Below are 18,921 nucleotides of genomic sequence, written 5' to 3'. Positions count from 1 at the left end.
TTACCTTCCTCCACTCAGAAAACTTACCATTCATCCCTACCCTTTGTTTCCTGTCTTTTAACCAGTTATCAATCCATGAAAGGACTTTCCCTCTTATCCCATGACAACTTAGAGACCTTTCTAATTGGCAAGTAGAGTAAATTTCCCTGTACAGTTAAAAAGGCATCTCATCCTCCCATGTGCCAGAATACCAGAGCCTGAACTTGCCTCCCATTAGAACCATTCATGGCTTTTATGGTCTACTCTAGATTTTGCAAAATGAACAGGCACTTGAGATGTTCACTAGCAATGTACTGTGATTCAAGCAATATGTAAAATCTACTGGGACCCATATAATTTCTGCTTTGTTTCTATCTGTGTCACAGAAGAAAATTCAGATTAGTTCAGAAAAACATAAATTCTCTCTCTCTCTCCTTACCCATCAACAGCTCCAGCAGAGATAAGGGTGTGTTCATCTTGAAGCAGCACCACTGTCACACTCTGCTGGAAATCCTAAAAGGAAAAGAAAGCTATTTGTTTTCTGTCAAGAGTCAGTACAGATTCTCTGCAAAGTTCAAGACTAGCAAGAATGTCTGGGAAACCAGTTCACTTTCCCTCCCCAGCAGATTCATTCTGGGTTCTACCAAATTGTTAACCAGCCTCAGTCCTGCTTTAGTAGTGTTTCAGTCCCTGAACTCCATTAGAGTCACAAAGCTTTTTTTTCCCAGCAAGTTAGTTACTATAGGCAGGAGTGCCAGTAGCATTTAGGATGCTGGGTTCTGATTCTACAAGTCCCTCGGTAAGTAGAATTCCCACATAAGTCGATGTGATTTGAAAAAAACCTCATAGACTAGGACTACTCACATTTCCCCACACTCCCTCCCTGGGGAAAACAGAAGTTGGTTCTGGGGGGAGCTGGCTTAAAAGCCCGTTCCTCCCAGCACAGGCTCCACAGTGCCATCTGCCTGTGCTGCTGCCTCTATCACAGGAAGCTGGTCTGCACAAGGAGCCGGTTTTTAAACTGGCTCCCTTTGTGGACCAGCTCCCGCCTGATACAAAGGCAACAGGGTGGGGTGGTGGAGTGTTGTATCATGCAAGCAAGGTACTAAGAAACTTCAATGGTACTTTATTTACCAAAAGTGGAGCCTCTTTAAAAAGCTGCTGCATCCCTCAGTAGCTCTCATTCAGCCCCTGCCAATCTTCTCCCCACTCCTTCCTGTGCTTCCAGACTACCAAGAGCCAATGCTCCCAGTTCTAATAATTACAAGCAGCATGTAAAACACTACATGTGGGCTCCCCAGTTGACTAACTGTTAAGGATTCATGCAGTTACTTGGCTATTCTGTTACCGGCTATCTAACACCCCTAATAGAGGGCTCTACTACGTTTAATCTGTGACAGGGTGTCGGGGAGCCCCTGACCCTGAACCTCCATCCACAGCCAGATGTGACTCTCAGCCAGACAGCAGAGTAGAATGTTTTATTGGTTCTCAGGGACACAACGTAGTATAGGATCGATGTTAGCACAGGCACTGGGAACAGACAGACTTATTCCTCTTGGGGAGGGCTCACAGGCCCTCAATCCCCCTTTCCTGATCTCAGTCTCCCCTCATCTCCCCAAGCCGAGACTAACCCACACTCCCAGCAACTGGTCCCTCAGCCTCCAGGCAGCCCCACTTATATCCCTTTGTCTCTTTCTCTGGGAACGGAGTTGTTATTTTCTCAGGCTGGCCCTTAGGTGTCTATGGCCAATACACACTTGTGAGTCATTGGGAATCACACAACACAATACAGACAGGCAGAAACACAGGGTTAAAAAGTAGACAGCACCCCCACTACATCACACCCTCACACCACGGCATTTAGTGGATGAAACAGGCACAACTCTTTCTCCCATGACTTATAAATATCAAAGTATGACAGTGTGAATGGCTTTCTGAAAAAGACAATCTTAGAAGCGTAGGAATGGAATAATGTTGGGTATGGATTGCCTCCTAAAGTAAAAAGACAAGCGCATCCTCGGCAAGGAAAAAGACATGATTTGCTCAATGATAAATTTGGATCTCATTTAATTCCTCACACAGTTGACCCAAATTGATCACTGCATCTGGTTATGAAAGGGCAAGATCAGGCTTTGATGAAGATAAGTTCCTATCCCATTCAAACCACAAAGCTCTTCCAAGTTGAGACACTCTTCTGTTCATTACTTTGCACAGCTACCACAACAGAAAATGCTACCCTGGGAAGCTGAGTCCTATATTTCTTTCACCTTCCAGATTCTTACCACTGAAGGGGCAAGTCCTCTCAGATTTTGTTTTTTCTTCTTCGATTTGGAGGATATCTGCTTGTCTACATTGTGGGCTCCTCCGATTTGATTCACCTGCCTATAAAATCCATCTGAAAGACAGTTCCAGAAAGACTCATTTATTACTGCTAGATTAGCTCCTATTTATTGCCACAGATGTAATAAAAATAAACACTTAGTGGAAATACATTCTAGGAAGTGACAGCCGGACCTTCAGTTTCACTAATATACTCTGCAAACAAGCATTTTCAGTTATTTGTAATGCTGAATAGAAGCAGGAAGTAAAGCACATGAGCATATAATGTAACAGCTGCCATGCAGGCAGGACTCCTCAATAGATTCAATTCTTCCTGATTAAGTGAAGTACAAACAGCCCCTCGTTGAATCACAGCAATTAATCTACCAGCTCACAGTCCTAACCCTCACATGCTCTTTTCTAGTTGGTCTTAGATTAGGGATGTTAAAATGTGTTCTCTCAGGTAAACTTGCAACCACTGAAAATTTCAGTGGTTACACATTTACACATGGAGCAGGTGGTTCTACGAGAAAAACTGGCTCCCTGCATGCACCGGCTCCTGCTTCTAAGAGAGGCAGCAGTGCGGGGGGCGGGGAGCTTCATGCAACCATTAAAGTAAACTGCTTACATGTTTACACTATCACATCCCTATCTTGGGAAAAATTTGTTTGTGAAATGCCTCTGCCTGATCCAGTGAGTTAAAGTCCCATATTGTCTAGTAAGAGCAAAGGCACAGTGGAAGCATGGAGAACAGCAGGCACCAAGAGCGTAGGTCTGGATAGCTATAGCATTGATCAGCAACTAAAAATAATTTGTAGCACCTCTAACTGAACAATAGGTCAATTATTACACAATCAATTTATAAGCAGCTAGAGCAGTGGTCACTAACCAGTCGATTGCGAGGGAACTGCCAGTCGATCGCAAGGCAGTGTTCCCAGCTCCCTCCTCTCCCCCAACAAGGAGCCCACGCTGGCACTACAGCCTCCTGCAAAAATGGAGCTAGCTCCGGCTTCTTGCAGTGTGTGTGTGTGTGTGTGTGTGTGTGTGTGTGTGTGTGTGTGTGTGTGTGTGTGTGTGGGTGGGTGGGTGGGTGGGTGGGTGGGTGGGTGGGTGGGTGGGTGGACGGGGTTGGAGTCCTGCGGCACCGCACCAGATAGCGTGCTTCCTGAGAAGCCGAATCTGGTGCGGAGTGTCAGGACTTCCCCTCCACACTGCAGGAAGGAAGGCAGGCAGCACGGGGAAGGAAGGAAAGACAAGAAAGTGCACACTCCTCCCCAGCCCAAAACTGCATGTGTGCTTTCTTGTCTTCCCTTCCTTCCCCATGATCTGGGGAGGTGAGGGAGGGTGTGTGTGTTTAATATGGCGCAGGATCCATAGTGGCTAGATTTCTTAAACGAGCCACACATGCAGTTCAACCAGCACTGCCTGCAGATCCTGCCCCAGAGATCCTCATCCTTAGAAACCCCCAGGTACCAGCCGAGCTGCTCTTCCCCTTTCCCCCGGCCAGACCTCCACCAGCACCCTGTTCCTCACCCCTAGCCAAACATCCACCAGCCTCCTTCCCTGCCCTTGCTCAGACCCCCACCAGCACCCAGCTGCTGCCCCTTGGCAGATACCATCCAGCACCCTGTCCAGACAACCACCAGGACCCTGCTCCTGCTCCCTCCCGGCCAGACATCTCCCCCCCACCTTGCTCCCGTATCCAGTTTTCCACCCAGATTCTACATCCCCATCCCTATCCCATTCATTGGCAGCCCGGTAATGCACACTGGATCCCTCATTTTTGGCCCCACCTCAGAGTGTAGAGGGGGCCCACAAAATCCACTAATCCTGGAACCCCAGAAGAGTTAATCTGGCCTGAGGCCTTGAACCTCAGTCCTACCTACCCTCCCCACTCCCGTGGGGCTGGAGTGCCAAGGGAAGGAAGGATCTCAGTTGGGATCTTGGGGCATTTTGGAGGGGTTGTTTTTTTGCATCCTACTTGTGAGAGCCCCAACTGATTTTTCTGTGGGTCAGTGGCCCCTTGACTCAAAAAAATGGGGCTTTCAAGGAAAGGGTAGGGTGTTGGGCAAGGGTAGATCTTGGCTTGCCCTGACAATTACAAAGTGATCTTGGGTGTTAAATGGTTGGAGACCACTGACCTAGAGCATAATAGGGTTAGAAAGACCAAGCAGCATCGATTTATGCAAGAACAAATCAACATTTCCTTCTTTGGTATGTTCTTTACTGAACTGGTGGATATTGAGGAAGACAAGAGGGATCTTCATTTTAGCAAGGCTTTTGAACCCAGTGCCACATGACACTCTCATAAGCAAACCAGGGAAATGTGATATTCATGTAATTACCATAAACATCTTACAAGCGGTTGAAAGACACTAAGCAGGAAGATGTTTCAAGCACTTCCAAGGACAATATTAGAATTGAAAATGACCTTGACAAATCAGAGCATTGGTCTGAAATCAACAAAATGAAATTCAATAATGACAAGTACAGAGTATTGCACTTAGGAAAGGGAAAAAAAATCAAGTACACAAGTAAAAAACGGGGGGGCACAGGACTGACTATAAGTAAATAATGTAATTACACAGACTCAGACAAATCTGAGAGTCCCATTAAAATTGTAATAGCCTTCAAATCTAGATAAATCAGTTCCTTGGTTTTACCCCTCTATAGCAGCTTTCCCCTCAAATTATCCATGACATGTTCAAGGGGCTTTCACTGTACTGCAATAAACTGCATCAATCCAATTAATAAGATCCAGTACTAAACAAAAACACCAGCCCCATCACACACATCTGAAAGCTCACCTACCTTTTTTGTTGCATCTGGTATCCCAAACCATGATGTTTCCATCTCTGCCTCCAGTACAGAAGACAGCTGAGGAAAATATGTTTATTAGCTTCAAAAAAATTACAAGTGTTCATTTTACAAGATTAAGTCAAGTCAGAGTGGCACTATCTCTGTGACTTTGCCCAACCTCATCCACCTGTTCTCACCCTAAACATGGCTGCAGGTGATGGAATTCAAATCTGAGGAAAAGCAGCCTGCTACTTGGTGCTATTTGTAACGAAGGTTGGAAGGTTTTTTCCTTAACTGACCCAAAGGCAACAATTGAAAACAGTAGCATATAAAAATATACAAGGAAAACTGAATGACTTAAGGGACCTCCAATGTTAATAGCTTAAATTTGGCTCACGTTAGTGATGACAAGAAGTTATCAGCATTAAATTGCTTGTTGGCATCCTATGCCAGAGTGGCTATTTTTCAGGGTGGCTGAATTTACTGATCTCTAAGCTGCATACAACAATCTTCAGAAGTTGAAAAGGTAGGGCTTGCCTGCCAGGGATCAGGGCTTCAGCTACATGGTACAGTGGTGGGTTTCAGGGCTTCAGCCCTGTAAGAGGCAACTGCTGGGGCTCAGAACATCAACCCTCCTCCTGCTGAAGCCTGAGGCCCTGGCAGGTACACCCCAAATCCCTAGTCACATCTCCCTGCCACTGGGCAGAAGCCCCAAGCGCCACCCCCTCAGTCTGGTAGACAAAGAAGAGAGAGAAGTGTGATGGGAGCTCCACGAACTGCACTTTAACTGTGGCATTGGATGCGGCTCATAAGCTGTGATGTGGCCACCTCTGCTACAGTCCTTGGCTACGTCTACACTGGCATGAATTTCCGAAAATGCTTTTACTGGAAAAGTTTTCCGTTAAAAGCATTTTCGGAAAAGCACGTCTAGATTGGCAGGATGCTTTTCCGCAAAAGCACTTTTTGCGGAAAAGTGTCCGTGGCCAATGTAGACTCATAGACCTTAAGGTCAGAAAGGACCATTATGATCATCTAGTCTGACCCCCTGCACAGTGCAGGCCACAGAATCTCACCCACCCCTCCCAGAATAATCCTCTCACCTATATCGCAGATATTGAAGCCTTCAAATACTTTGAAGACCCCGAGATGCAGAGAATCCTCTAGCTGTGATCTGTACCCCATGCTACAGAGGAAGGCGAAAAACCTCCAGGGCCTCTGCCAATCTACCCTGGAGGAAAATTCCTTCCCGACCCCAAATATGGCGATCAGCTAAACCCTGCGCATGTGGGCAAGACTCATCAGCCAGACACCCAGAAAGTTCTCTATCAGTGGGAATAGGTCAATGGAGGGATGATAGGAGTTACTATAATGAATGGTCAATTAGTTACCAAGATCATGTTATCTCATCAAACCATCCCCTTCATAAACCCATCGGCTACGTCTACACTGGCCCCTCTTCCGGAAGGGGCATGTAAATTTCACTAGTCGTGAAATTCTTACTTTGAATAAGAGCCTCCGGAAAAGGGCACTTTTTCCGGAGGATCGGGGCCAGTCTAGACGCTCTTTTCCGGCTTTTTTAAAAGCCGGAAAAAAGCGGCGGACATTTTTATTTAAATGCCGCGGGGGATATTTAAATCCCCCGCGGATTTCCCTACGACGACTAGTGAAATTTACATGCCCCTTCCGGAAGAGGGGCCAGTGTAGACGTAGCCACCTAGTTTAATCTTGAAACCAGATAGATCTTTTGCCTCCACCTACAGTAAACTTCCGATAATCCGGCACCTTTAGGACCCAGGGGGTGCCGGATTATCAGATATGCCGGACTATCAGAAGGGGGGGCTATGAGGGGTCTGGGGTGGGGTGATGCTACCCCAGAACCCTCATAGCCCTCCCTTCTGATAGTCCGGCTCTGCCCCAGGAGTCCTCAATTCAGCCGCTGCTGGTCAGTTTCAGCAGCGGCTGAATCGGGGGCGCCTGCAGCAGAGCAGCTGGGGTGCTGCTGGGTTGGTCCGATAGCGCCGACCCTTGGCGCAGCGAGACCAACCCGTCAGCACCCCAGCTGCTCTTTGGGACGCCTGGGGCAGAGCAGCTGTGGTGCTGACGGGTTGGTCCCGCAGCGCCGCTCCTAGGCGCTACTGGACCAACCCAGCAGCACCCCAGCTGCTCTGCCCCAGGTGTCCCCAAGTCAGCTGCTGTTGAAACTGACCAGCGGCTGATTCCAGGAAGCTGGGGGAGAGCAGCTCTGTCTCGGGCGTCCTGGAGTCAGCCGCTGGTCAATTTCAGCAGCGGCTGAATCTGGGACAGCTGGGGTGCTGCTGGGTTGGTCCCGCAGCCCCGAGGGGCAGCACTACTGGACCTACCCGACAACACTCCAGCTGTTCTGCCCCCTGCTTCCTGGATTCAGCGCTGGTCAGTTTTAGCAGTGGCTGAATCAGGGAAGCTGGGGGCAGAGCAGCTCTACCTGGAGCACTTCCGGTTTCCTGATGGTGCCAGACCATCAGGAGTGCCGGATCGTCAGATGCCGGACCATCGGAGTTTTACTGTACTTCCCTTGGAATGCCGTTCCAGAACCTCACTCCTCTAATGGTTAGAAACCTTCGTCTAATCTCAAGTCTAAAAACTTCCTACTAGCCAGCTTATATCCATTTGTTCTTGTGTCCACATCGGTATTAAGCTTAAATAATTCCTCTCCCTCGCCTTTTTCGTGATTGAGGCTTTTTTGCGGAAAACAGTAATATGCTGTCTACACTGGCCCTTGTGTGCCAAAGTCTTTCGGAAAAAGACTTTTGCCCAAATGGGAGCAGCATAGTTTTTCCGGAAAGCACTGATGATTTTACATGAGATCGTCAGTGCTTTTCCGGAAATTCAAGCGGCCAGTGTAGACAGCTGGCAAGTTTTTCTGCAAAATCATCTGCTTTTGCGGAAAAACTTGCCAGTCTAGACACAGCCCTTATGTATACATAAACATCCAGCATAAGCACCCTTTTTGACAATTTCAGCCCAGAGACCACTAAACTTAAATAATCTTTCACCCCAGAGGTCTCTACTGTCCACAGTTGATCCACATTGGAAGAGCAGTGTTACAAATTACTCAGACACTTCCTGTGCTACCAACAGTGGGCTTTCACCTCAAGAGATCTCACCAGCACTAAGATTTACTTTTTTAAAAAATTGAGAGAGAAACATGAACATTTACCTTTCTCAAATTTAGAGAAAGCAACTGATTTGAGGCTGCACTGATGACCTTTACATATGCCAAGCAGCTCTCCACATCCCACATCCCACATCTTGGCTGTCTGGTCTCCTGAAGCTGTAACCTTACAAAGAAATTAAAAGATATAATGATTTATTATCATTTACCAGACTACTAAAACTTAAGTAAGACTGCACAAGTCATCTTACAATCCTGTGTTCCCCAGGCACCCAGGCAAGGTCAAAGACAGCATTTGAGTGAGCCAGCCACTCTGAAAGAAAAACAAAAGCTAAAATGAGTTCATATCATGAAAAAAGTAGACCTCTTGGAAACACATTCAAGCATGACATTTATTTGAGAAGAACTATGAACAATTTTTCAATCCAGCATTCAAATGACTCTTTTGTCATCAACAGCTTTTCATGGGTGCTGAAAGCAACGTAGGACAATTTGCTTAGAAGAGCAATAGTGGAGATGGAAAAATGAAAGCAATGAAATTACAAAGAAGGAATGAAAGTATTGCTTGTATTTTAGTACAATTTGAGTCAATACAGCAAAAGCACTAACAAGCTCTACATTTACCTCTAAAGATCTGCTTGCTACTGTTTTGTGTTTCCGTATCATACAGTCTAACAAAGCCTTCTTCATTTGCAACTGCAAATACATGCTGCAGATCTGAAGCTGAAAGACAAATTATTGGAAATTATGATTAATGTATTGTAGCAGAGTCAAGCCAGGGAGCTACTGCAGAAAAGGGAAAAGGCAGTGCAAAAGGGTAAAAAACCCTGTAAGTAGAAGCAGAGAGCTGCAGGCCAATTAGATGCAGCTGGGAGAGAGCTGGCTCAGGCTGATTGGAGCCAGCTGACTCCTCTTCTGGCTGATTGAGGGCCTTTAAAAGCCTCAGCAGTAGGCAGCTGGGGGGAGAGGACAGAAGGGGTGCGGTGAAGACAGGGATGGGTTTGAGAGAACAAACTCACATCAGCATTAAGTGGAGGTAGCTAGGGAGGAAGTCTGAGGAGGCGTGGCTGGGTTCCCTATCACAGAGACCTGCTGTGCACCCCAAACTTTATAGAGTTAGGAGCGAGAGACCAGTCCAGTGGTGGTTGGTGTAAGAGGGGCCCTTGCCACATAACTACATCAATTCCCAAAAAGAAAACTGCAAACAAATTACTTAAAATAGAATATTCAGTGATTTCACAAAAGTTTAGAAAAAGTAGTTAGTTTTACACAGCAATTTACATTTTCAAAGTACTGTGCTCTGCAACATGAACAGCATACTTCACCAAAGGGAAAACAGAAAGCATATATGACTTGCCGTATGCTACGACTTATGAAAAAAGGTTAAAAGAACTGGGCATATTTTGTCTTGAAAAAAGAGGAGTGAGGGGAGACTTGATACAAGTCTTCAAATATACTAAGGGTTGTTATAAAGAGAATGGTGATCAATTTAACTTCCCTTTAATTTTACGTCATACGGGTTGGAAAGTTTCTCCCTATATTTACAGTAAGGTCTCAGATTTGTTCTTTGCATAAATCTGTTAGTTCAACTATTACTTTTGCACGAAATGGCTTGATTGTGCAAATAAAATCACAAATTCCAATGAGTAGAGAAAATATCATTGTTTGTTATTGTGAGTCTTTTAGCATGATCTCTGGATTTGGAAAATTCTATGTGGGACTGGACTGTTCACAGTACTAGCAATGATCTGCTAAAATCTCATCGCGAGAATACAAACCTAACTCAGAAGTGTGGTGATCAAGAGCCATGGACATCTGATGGCTGTCCAATGGTCTATGAAAAATCAGTTGGCTTAGTTCATTTTTCATAGACAGGTTTGCTCATCACCAAAGCCAGCACCTTACTACTGACTGCCACCTTGTTCATCCATCTACTTCAAGACAGACCCAAGAAAACCAACAATAGAACACCACTTGTCATCACCTATAGCCCCCAACTTAAACCTGTCCAACACATTATCAATAAACTACAGCCTATCCTGGAACAGGATACTAAACTCCAAGAGGCTCTGGGAGACAGACCCATAGTCTCCTACAGACAACCACCTAACCTCAAGATGATTCTTACCAACAACCACAGGACATACCACACTAATACCAACCCTGGTACCTTCCCTTGCAACAAACCCCGTTGCCAGCTTTATCCACATATTCACTCTGCTGATACCATTATTGGACCTAACCAAGTGAGTTATAAGATCAAGAACACATATTCCTGCGCATCCAGAAATATAATTTATGCTATCATGTGCCGAAAGTGTCTGTCTGCTATGTACATTGGACAAACGTCTCAGACACTTCGCCAAAGGATCAATACCCATAAAACAGTTTCTTGCCATTTCAACCAGAAAGGACATTGTTTCAACGACTTAATTACCTGCATCCTACTTCAAAGGCCTTTTAAGACTACACTTGAAAGAGAATCCTCTGAACTGTCATTCATGCATAAATTCGACACTTTACGCCTAAGTTTGAACAAAGACTTTAATTATCTTACCCATTACAAAGATAGCTTCCCCAAGTATCACCTCTAATATCATTAGCTCACAGACATTTACCTCCCCCCGATCCTCCTTCTGTTCTGAAATTTGATTTGTCCTTTTCATATGTGTTCATTTTTTTAATTGTACCCTTTGGTATAATTTGTGACAATTTTCTTCCACTATTTGATCTGAGGAAGTGAGTATGGCCCACGAAAGCTCATCATCTAATAAACCATCTTGTTAGTCTTTAAAGTACTACACAGTCCTGTTTTTTGTTTCAGCTACACCAGACTAACATGGCTACATTTCTATCACCTTGTTCACAGTGTTGAATAAATATAAAAAATTAACTATCCTCTACAGTTTGGTAATTCCTTTAGGCCAGGATTTAGGCATAGGGCTAGGGATGTAAGCGACTAATCGACGAGTCATTAGTTTATCCGACAGTCAACACACTAGTCAACTAGTCGCTTCCCCCCCTTGCTATCACAAAGAGGCAGTAAGGGGGTGGAAGAGGAGGGATGCTGGAGGGAACTGGCTTACAAGCTGGTTCACTCCATCTCCGTGGGAGGGGGCAGGGGCACAGTGGTGGCCAACTTTGAAATGTACAAGAGTCCCCGCTGGAACACAGAAGTTCTTATAGACTAATCAAATAGACAATGGAAATCCCATCGACTATTCAATTAGCTAATCAATTGAAATTTAACATCCCTACACAGGACAGGAGGGACAGTGTGGAAAATCTTGCACAGCTAATGCCAGTGATTTACCTCCAGATCAGGATTTCAATATCCAGGCCTGTCAATCAAGCCAGCAACTGTCACCCATGAAGAAAGTGATACACATGGGCTGCATCTAGACTGGCATGATTTTGCGGAAATACTTTTAATGGAAAAACTTTTCCGTTAAAAGTATTTCCGCAAAAGAGCGTCTAGATTGGCACGGATGCTTTTGCGCAAAAGCGTCTGTGCCCAGTATAGACGCGCTTTTGCGCAAGAAAGGTCAGATGGCCATTTTAGCCATCGGGCTTTCTTGCGCAAAAAATTAAGGTGCCTGTCTACACTGGCCCTCTTGTGCAAGTATTCTTGCGCAAGAGGGCTTATCCCTGAGCGGGAGCATCAAAGCATTTGCGCAAGAAGCACTGAATTCTTACATTAGAACGTCAGTGCTCTTGCGCAAATTCAAGCGGCCAGTGTTTTAGAAGCACATGGGTTTTAGAAGCACATCTTCCTTCTCATCCGTTTCCATTTACTACTCCTCACTCTATTCCTGATCCTAGTTACTTATGAACAAAGACCAACCTAAATTTGCAAACATCATAGGCCATGTCTCCACTTGCCATGCTGGAGATCGATCTTCTGGCATTAGTGTGTCTAGTAAGAACCCAATAAATCGAACACCAAGGGTGCCCGCCCAGTGGACACCAGGTCTTCTCGTAATTGCAAGGAGTAAGGGAAGCTGATGGGAGCTCTCATCAACCTCTCCCTGTGCAGATAGCACCAAGCTTGACTTTTTTCATTGAGTACCTTAAGCTGACCTTCTGGGTCTAGTACAGACCTAGTTTTAGTGCCACAACAAGACATACTTTGTCTCAAATAAGGCTGAAATCAAAAGTTGTGAAAGTGTGTACATTTATTTAAATGCTTTAATTGAACTCACTTTATTAAAATGCATAGCAATCCCATAATACTGCCAATGGTCCATCATGCTGCATAGTTCTATTTTATCAAATTAAATCATAGGCTGTGTCTACATTGGCACCCTTTTCCAGAAAAGGGATGCTAATGAGACACTTCGGAATTGCAAATGCAAATTTAAATATCCCCCATGGCATTTGCATGAACATGGCTGCCGCCAGGGGCAGATGAGAGTTCCGCGGGGCCCCGGGCAGCAAAATTTCGCGCCCCCCCCCTTTGACACAGCGCATGCGCCGTGGTGCCAAGGCGCATGCGTGGGGCCTCGGGAAACGCGGGGCCCAGGGCAGCCGCCCCGCTCGCCCTGCCCTAAATCCGCCTCTGGCTGCCACTTTTTTCCAGCTCGGGGCTTTGCTGGAGAAAAGCGCCAGTCTAGACGGGATCTTTCAGAAAATAAAGCCTTTTCCGGAAGATCCCTTATTCCTCTTAAAATCAGGAATAAGGGATCTTCCAGAAAAGGCTTTATTTTCCGCAAGATCCTGTCTAGACTGGCGCTTTTCTCCGGCAAAGCCCCGAGCTGGAAAAAAGCGGCAGCCATGTTCATGCAAATGCCGCAGGGGATATTTAAATCCCCCGCAGCATCTGCAATTCCAAAGTGTCTCATTAGCATCCCTTTTCCAGAAAAGGCTGCCAATGTAGACACAGCCATAGTGTTACCCAATTTACCTTAAAGAAATAATGGATTTTTGAATATAGCATCCATATCTGAAAAATGGCAAGGGACATTTTGACCTAAGAGCTTATTCTTAATAGTTGCTCTGGTAGATGTGTCATTAACTGTCTAGTCCAGAGCTACTCAACTTTGGAAGCCCCAAATATATGTAAATAGCTTTTCACACTGAGGGGCATGAATACAAAGATTAAGGCAAGATTACACAACACACAGGCCCCATTTAAGTTAGTTCTGCTGATATTAATAAAATGAAATACTTACCCAATTTCCACCCATATGACAGCACTTTTAATGAGCAATGTCAGTCCAGGAATTTAACTGCTAAAACACGTATCAACCGAAGACCATTATACATGGAGTACTTTTTTGTTTTGGCTCCCACCCGTGGGCCACAAACAGGCTACATGTTAAGTAGCCCTGGTCTAGTCTATTTTGTCACTGATATAAAGGGCTCTTTATGAAACTGAATATTCAAAATAAATGGCTACAATATCTTTCAGGGCGTAGCCGTATTAAAGTCTGTACATATTTATGTGCAGACAGCTTGGGCTCTAGCATAGCATTTTGATTTTAAAAAAGAACACTTACCTGTAGAAAAGGTGCAACCGAAAGGAGGAACTGGCATTCCCGTCTCTCCATAAGAAAAGTGGTCATCTAGCTGACTGCACTCATAGCAATCCAAGAGATGTTGCAGGGGATATTGCAAAGACAAACCTAAAAATATGTGTATTTTGTCATTTATCAGGCATTTTGAGTTGCTGCAATAAGACCTACTAACTTCTTCCAGTAAGAGGTCTTATCCAGGTTTTTGGACGTCGATGGGATTTTCCATTTCGTCATGGGGCCAAAGTACTAGTCATAGTTTGAACACTAAACAGAAGAATCTACATGTACCGGGCATTTGCTGTTCCATTAGCTACAACGATCTAGGGAGAAACGTCCCATGAGACGTGCCAGTCTACCCGATCCCCACACCATCGCGGACAGCTGCGAGCACCTCCCCCGGCTGGAGAGCCTCATCCGTGGGGTGATCTCTCAAAGAGAGGGGCGCCCCAGCGATGGGGCTGCCAAGCAAGGACGGAGAAGGCACCAGGGCCGCACTACAGCTACAGCCATGCGTCGGGGAAAGAACTGGCACCTGCCTGCCCTTCCCCTCTCCGGGGCCCCGGCACCCAGCCCCTCGCGCCGGGCCGAAGCCGAGCAGGCGATCCCAGGAGTTGCGGGCTCAGCACACCGCAGGCAGGGCTCCCGCGGTCGGCAGGGTCGGGCCAGGCGATCGCGGTCCCCGTTGGGGCGGCCCGATACTCACGCTGCGGCCCGTCCCGGGCTCGGTGGAGGAGCGAGCGGCAGAGCATGGCCAGTGACTCCCACAGCGACCGGGACACAAAACGGACAGAGGAGCGTCTACTCCCGCCACTCGCGCTACCCGCCAAACTCCACTCCCGCTTGCCATTGGACAGGACAACGTAGGCGGGGCAGGAGGCCACACCCACTACTTCCCACTGGGCAGGGGCTCCGGGGCGGGGCCCGAGGCCGCAGCCATTTCCCTCTCCCCTAGTCCCCACGCTAGGTGCTACAGACGCTGAGGTTAAGGTGGTAGGTTGAAGCGGATCACTGTACACGGGCAGCAGACCTGGGGGCGGGGAGTACGAGTCTAAATTGCAGCTCGTGAGGGCGCATGCGTCCCGGGACGTAGTGGCGGGAGCGGGAATAGGTCAGTGGTGCGGACAATCGCGCATGCGCAATTGCACTTGAGGCTGAGGCACGTAGGTAGCTGCGCAGTGGGTTTACAGGTCGTGCTGCGATCTAGTGCGGGAGCGGGTACCGCCATGGCCTCCGGCGCTAAGTCCTTCCTGGCAGATGCGGGCTACGGCGAGCAAGAGCTGGATGCTAACTCCGCCCTTATGGAGCTGGACAAAGGTAGGAGAGCGCAGGGCCTAGCCGTGGCTGGAGGCGCATGCGCGCGCTGGCAGCGGAATCTCCGTCTCAGTCGGTCTGGCGCGGTGCGCGCTAACGGCGGGGAGCCGGCCTGGAGACACCGCCCCGCCCAGGCCCAGACAGGCCCCAGCCCGCCCCTCGCCCTCTCCTGCCATCGGTGCCGCCCTAGCGTGCGGCGCGCCGGTTCTTGCCTCTGCCCTGTGTGCCCCCGCCCTCTGGGCAGCCGCAGGACTTCCGGCCCGCGTGGCTTTTCCTGCCTCCCCCCTGCCCTGCCCGCCCAGCGCCTGCTTGCTGCCCTCTGCGCTCACAGAGTCCCAGCGCTGAAAGAGACCTCGGGTCATCTAGTCCAGCCCCCTGCCCAAAGCAGGACCAATCCCAACTAAATCATCCCAGCCAGGGCATTGTCAAGCTGAGACTTAAAAACCTCTAGGGATGGAGATTCCACCCCCTCCCTAGGGAACCCATCCCAGGGCTTCACTGCCCTCCTAGTGAAATAGTTTTTCCTAATACCCAACCTAGACCTCACCCACTGTAACTTGAGACCATTGTGCCTTTTTCTCATCCACTGCAATCCCCGGGTCTTTTTCTGCCAAATTGCTGCTTAGGCAGTCTGTCCCCAGCCTCCCAGGGGCAAGGCACCTGTCAGACCACATCCTGAATTTGGTTTAGTGACAGCCAAGTCCATGGAGATGTGTCTTGTGATGCCTCTTGGCTACTGTGAAAGTTCATTGCATAGATTTATAGACATTGCAGAGACTGGGAAATCTCTTTCCTGCACAGAGCTTTACTCTGATTGTGCCAGAAAAGAGAAGTTGTTAACCATAGTCTTCATTCTAAAGCTTTGGTTGGTCGATCAGCACAGATTCCACTGTAGTGATTTAGTTAAGATGATCTAAATTGAGGGGGTGACCTAAGAGGCAGTAGCTACTCACATACTCTGCCTATAGTGGTGCTGAGGTTGCTACAAATATGATGCACAGAGGTTCATCCCCCTGAGTGACATAGATGTATCAAAGTAATTCTGTAGTGGAGACCTGCCCTTAAATATTTTTGGATCTAGATCTGGAATAATCGATTACTTTTCATAAAGGTCCAAATGTCCTGATCAAAACATAGCCACTGTCCAGATTCCAGAGAAATTGATACAAACAATAACAAGTAAATGAGATTTTGTGGTCCATTCAAAAGTGTCTGCTGGTGTGGATTTGATACACAATGAGGCTACATCTACACTGGCATGATTTTCTAGAAATGCTTTTAACGGAAAAGTTTTCCGTTAAAAGCATTTTCGGAAAAGTGCATCTAGATTGGCAGGATGCTTTTCCGCAAAAGCACTTTTTGCGGAAAAGCATCCATGGCCAATCTAGACGCGCTTTTCTGCAAAAAAACCCCGATCGCCATTTTCGAGATCGGGGCTTTTTTGCGGAAAAGAAATCTCTGCTGTCTACACTGGCCCTTTTGCGCAAAAGTCTTTCAGAAAAAGACTTTTGCCCAAATGGGAGCAGCATAGTATTTCCGCAGAAGCACTGACAATCTTACATGAGATTGTCAGTGTTCTTGCGGAAAAGCGTCCGTGCCAATCTAGATGTGCTTTTGCGCAAAAAAGCCCCGCTTGCCATTTTTGTGATCGAGGCTCTTTTGCGCAAAACAAATCTGAGCTGTCTACACTGGCCCCTTTGCGCAAAAGGACTTTTGCCTGATCGGGGCTTTTTTGCGCAATAGCGTGTCTAGATTGGCATAGACGCTTTTCCACAAAAAGTACTTTTCCGCAAAAAGTTTTCCGTTAAAAGCATTTGTGGAAAATCATGCCAGTCTAGATGTAGCCAATCTACCTATTGACTATGGGTGTAAAGGCAAGCATGCCAGTAAGGCAGTGCTTACCGGGTAACTAGTTAACAGGTTCCTGGCATGGCTGGGCCAGTTAATTGTTCAACATTTTAAATGGGATTTTACATCCCTACTATTGTTTATCTTTGGTATACAGTCAGATCACTAGAACAGTGTAGGGAGTGGAGGATAAGTCTGATGTTGGTTGCCATAAACACAGCGCTGAGGAAACGCTAGTCAGTATTCTGTACCGATTGGGGTTTCCTAAGGTTTCATATCCATCTGTGTTGCATTGCTGTAGTCCAACTAAGAGGTGATAACTTAGGCCAGGTTACCCTAAACTGTGTCACATCCTGGCAAAGGTATGTCTACACTTGTACCCTTTTTTTGAGAGAGGGATGCAAATGAAGACATTGGAAATTGCAAATGAAGCTGGGATTTAAACATCCATGCTTCATTTGCATATTTGTGTTATGGTGCTATTTCAAAATAGCGCTATTTCGAAATAACAGATGCTGTTAAGATAGTTATTTTGAGAGAAAACCCATCTTAACAGCATCTGTTATTTCGAAATAGCGCTATTTCAAAAGAGCGCCATAACGCGAATGTGCAAATGAGATATTTAAATCCCAGCTTCATTGGCAATTTCAAACGTCTTCATTTGCATTCCTCTCTCGAAAGAGGGTGCAAGTGTAGACATACCCTGAGGCTACGTCTACGCTTCAGGCTTTTTGCGCAAAAAGTTGCAGAGTGTCTGTCTACACTGCACTCATGTTCTTGTGCAAGTAAATTTACAGTATGGTGTCGGAAAACCGGGCTTCTTCCAAAAGAGCTATTCCTCTCTCCACAAGGAATAAGGCCTCTTGTGCAAGAGCTCTTCCACAAGAAGGCAGTGTAGACAGGCAACATGAATTTCTTGTGCAAGAAATCCCTATGGCTAAAATGGCCATCAGAGCTTTCTTATGCAAGAGAGTGTCCACACTGCCATGGAGACACTTGCACAAAAGCATCTCTTTCGCAAAAGCACGTGGCAGTGTGGACGCACCCTTGAGGAAGACCTTTTGCACAAAAACTCTTCTGCAAAACAGTTCTTGTGCCAGAAGCCTGGGCTATGTCTACACTCGCAGCTTCTTGCACGAGTAATATGCAAATGAGGCTAAGTGTGGAATATCGCCAAGCCTCATTTGCATACCTAATGAGCCACCTTTTTTTTTTTTTTTTTTTTTTTTAGAAGAGGCTCTTGTGCAAGTAAAACCCTCTTGCGCAATGCAATTACACCTATTACTTGACAGGAAGAATGGTATTGTGCAAGAAGGTTTTTCTTATGCAAGAAGGGGCAGTGTAGACGCTCCTTCTTGCGCAAGAGCCTCTTCTGGAAAAAAAATGGTGGCTCATTAGGTATGCAAATGAGGCTCAGCGATATTCCACACTTAGTCTCATTTGCATATTACTCGCTCAAGAAGCCGCGAGTGTAGACATAGCCCTGCAGTGTAGGTGTAGCCTTGATGTTAGTGAGGAATCGAGGAGCACTTCTAAGCTATAGACTGAATGAAATTACTTGTTTTGAGAACACTTAACAGGGCTAGCCAAGCAGTGGCAAGTCCTGCTCGCCAGCTGCATGGTTTCGCGCAGTTCTGTGCTCTGCGCCGGCTCTTACGAGTTGTAATCTACTCGGTGGCGAGTAGATCACATTATTTGTCGGGCCCTGCTTATTAACATGAAGTTCTTGTCTAATACAACATGACTCAAGCTGTCTGTAGCCTTCTCATGCTGCTGCAACATACATGATTAATAATCATATTAACTAAACTGAGTATGGATTCAAATCTGTAGGAACTGATGGAAAGTTAGTGCCTGGAATTTGCAGCATTGTATTGTATGCTTGCTCTGTTGCCTTTGACTGTGTGTATCTAATATCTCAGTGATATTTCTCAAGCATATTCCTGAACTGACTTAGTATGGAAAGAAACAGTAGTACAGTTAGCACAGCTTTTAAAT

At 46.4% G+C, this 18,921-nt stretch overlaps 2 protein-coding genes across 5 annotated transcripts in view; one reads left to right on the top strand and one right to left on the bottom strand.

Annotated features, from left to right (window-relative positions):
- The window catches only part of DTL (denticleless E3 ubiquitin protein ligase adapter), a 45,021-nt gene extending 30,422 nt beyond the window's left edge, over positions 1-14,599 (bottom strand). For both annotated transcript variants that reach the window (XM_075925149.1, XM_075925150.1), the window contains exons 1-8: positions 14,468-14,599; positions 13,747-13,872; positions 8,873-8,971; positions 8,500-8,561; positions 8,294-8,414; positions 5,110-5,175; positions 2,262-2,374; positions 419-492 (exon numbers count right to left, since the gene is read on the bottom strand). In XM_075925149.1, the coding sequence (XP_075781264.1) occupies positions 419-492; positions 2,262-2,374; positions 5,110-5,175; positions 8,294-8,414; positions 8,500-8,561; positions 8,873-8,971; positions 13,747-13,872; positions 14,468-14,513 (707 nt within the window). In that variant the 5' untranslated portion in view covers positions 14,514-14,599. The remainder of the gene's footprint in view (positions 1-418; positions 493-2,261; positions 2,375-5,109; positions 5,176-8,293; positions 8,415-8,499; positions 8,562-8,872; positions 8,972-13,746; positions 13,873-14,467) is intronic.
- Positions 14,600-14,944: 345 nt separating this feature from the next.
- INTS7 (integrator complex subunit 7) overlaps positions 14,945-18,921 on the top strand; it is a 52,888-nt gene continuing 48,911 nt past the window's right edge. For all 3 annotated transcript variants that reach the window (XM_006135179.4, XM_075925148.1, XM_006135176.4), the window contains exon 1: positions 14,945-15,078. In XM_006135179.4, coding sequence (XP_006135241.1) covers positions 14,988-15,078 — 91 coding nt within the window. In that variant the 5' untranslated portion in view covers positions 14,945-14,987. The remainder of the gene's footprint in view (positions 15,079-18,921) is intronic.

The sequence above is a fragment of the Pelodiscus sinensis genome, chromosome 3 (assembly GCF_049634645.1).
Source record: "Pelodiscus sinensis isolate JC-2024 chromosome 3, ASM4963464v1, whole genome shotgun sequence".
Lineage (NCBI taxonomy): Eukaryota > Metazoa > Chordata > Testudines > Trionychidae > Pelodiscus > Pelodiscus sinensis.
Note: the sequence above shows the minus strand (reverse complement) of the source record. Positions and strands in the feature narration are given on the sequence as shown.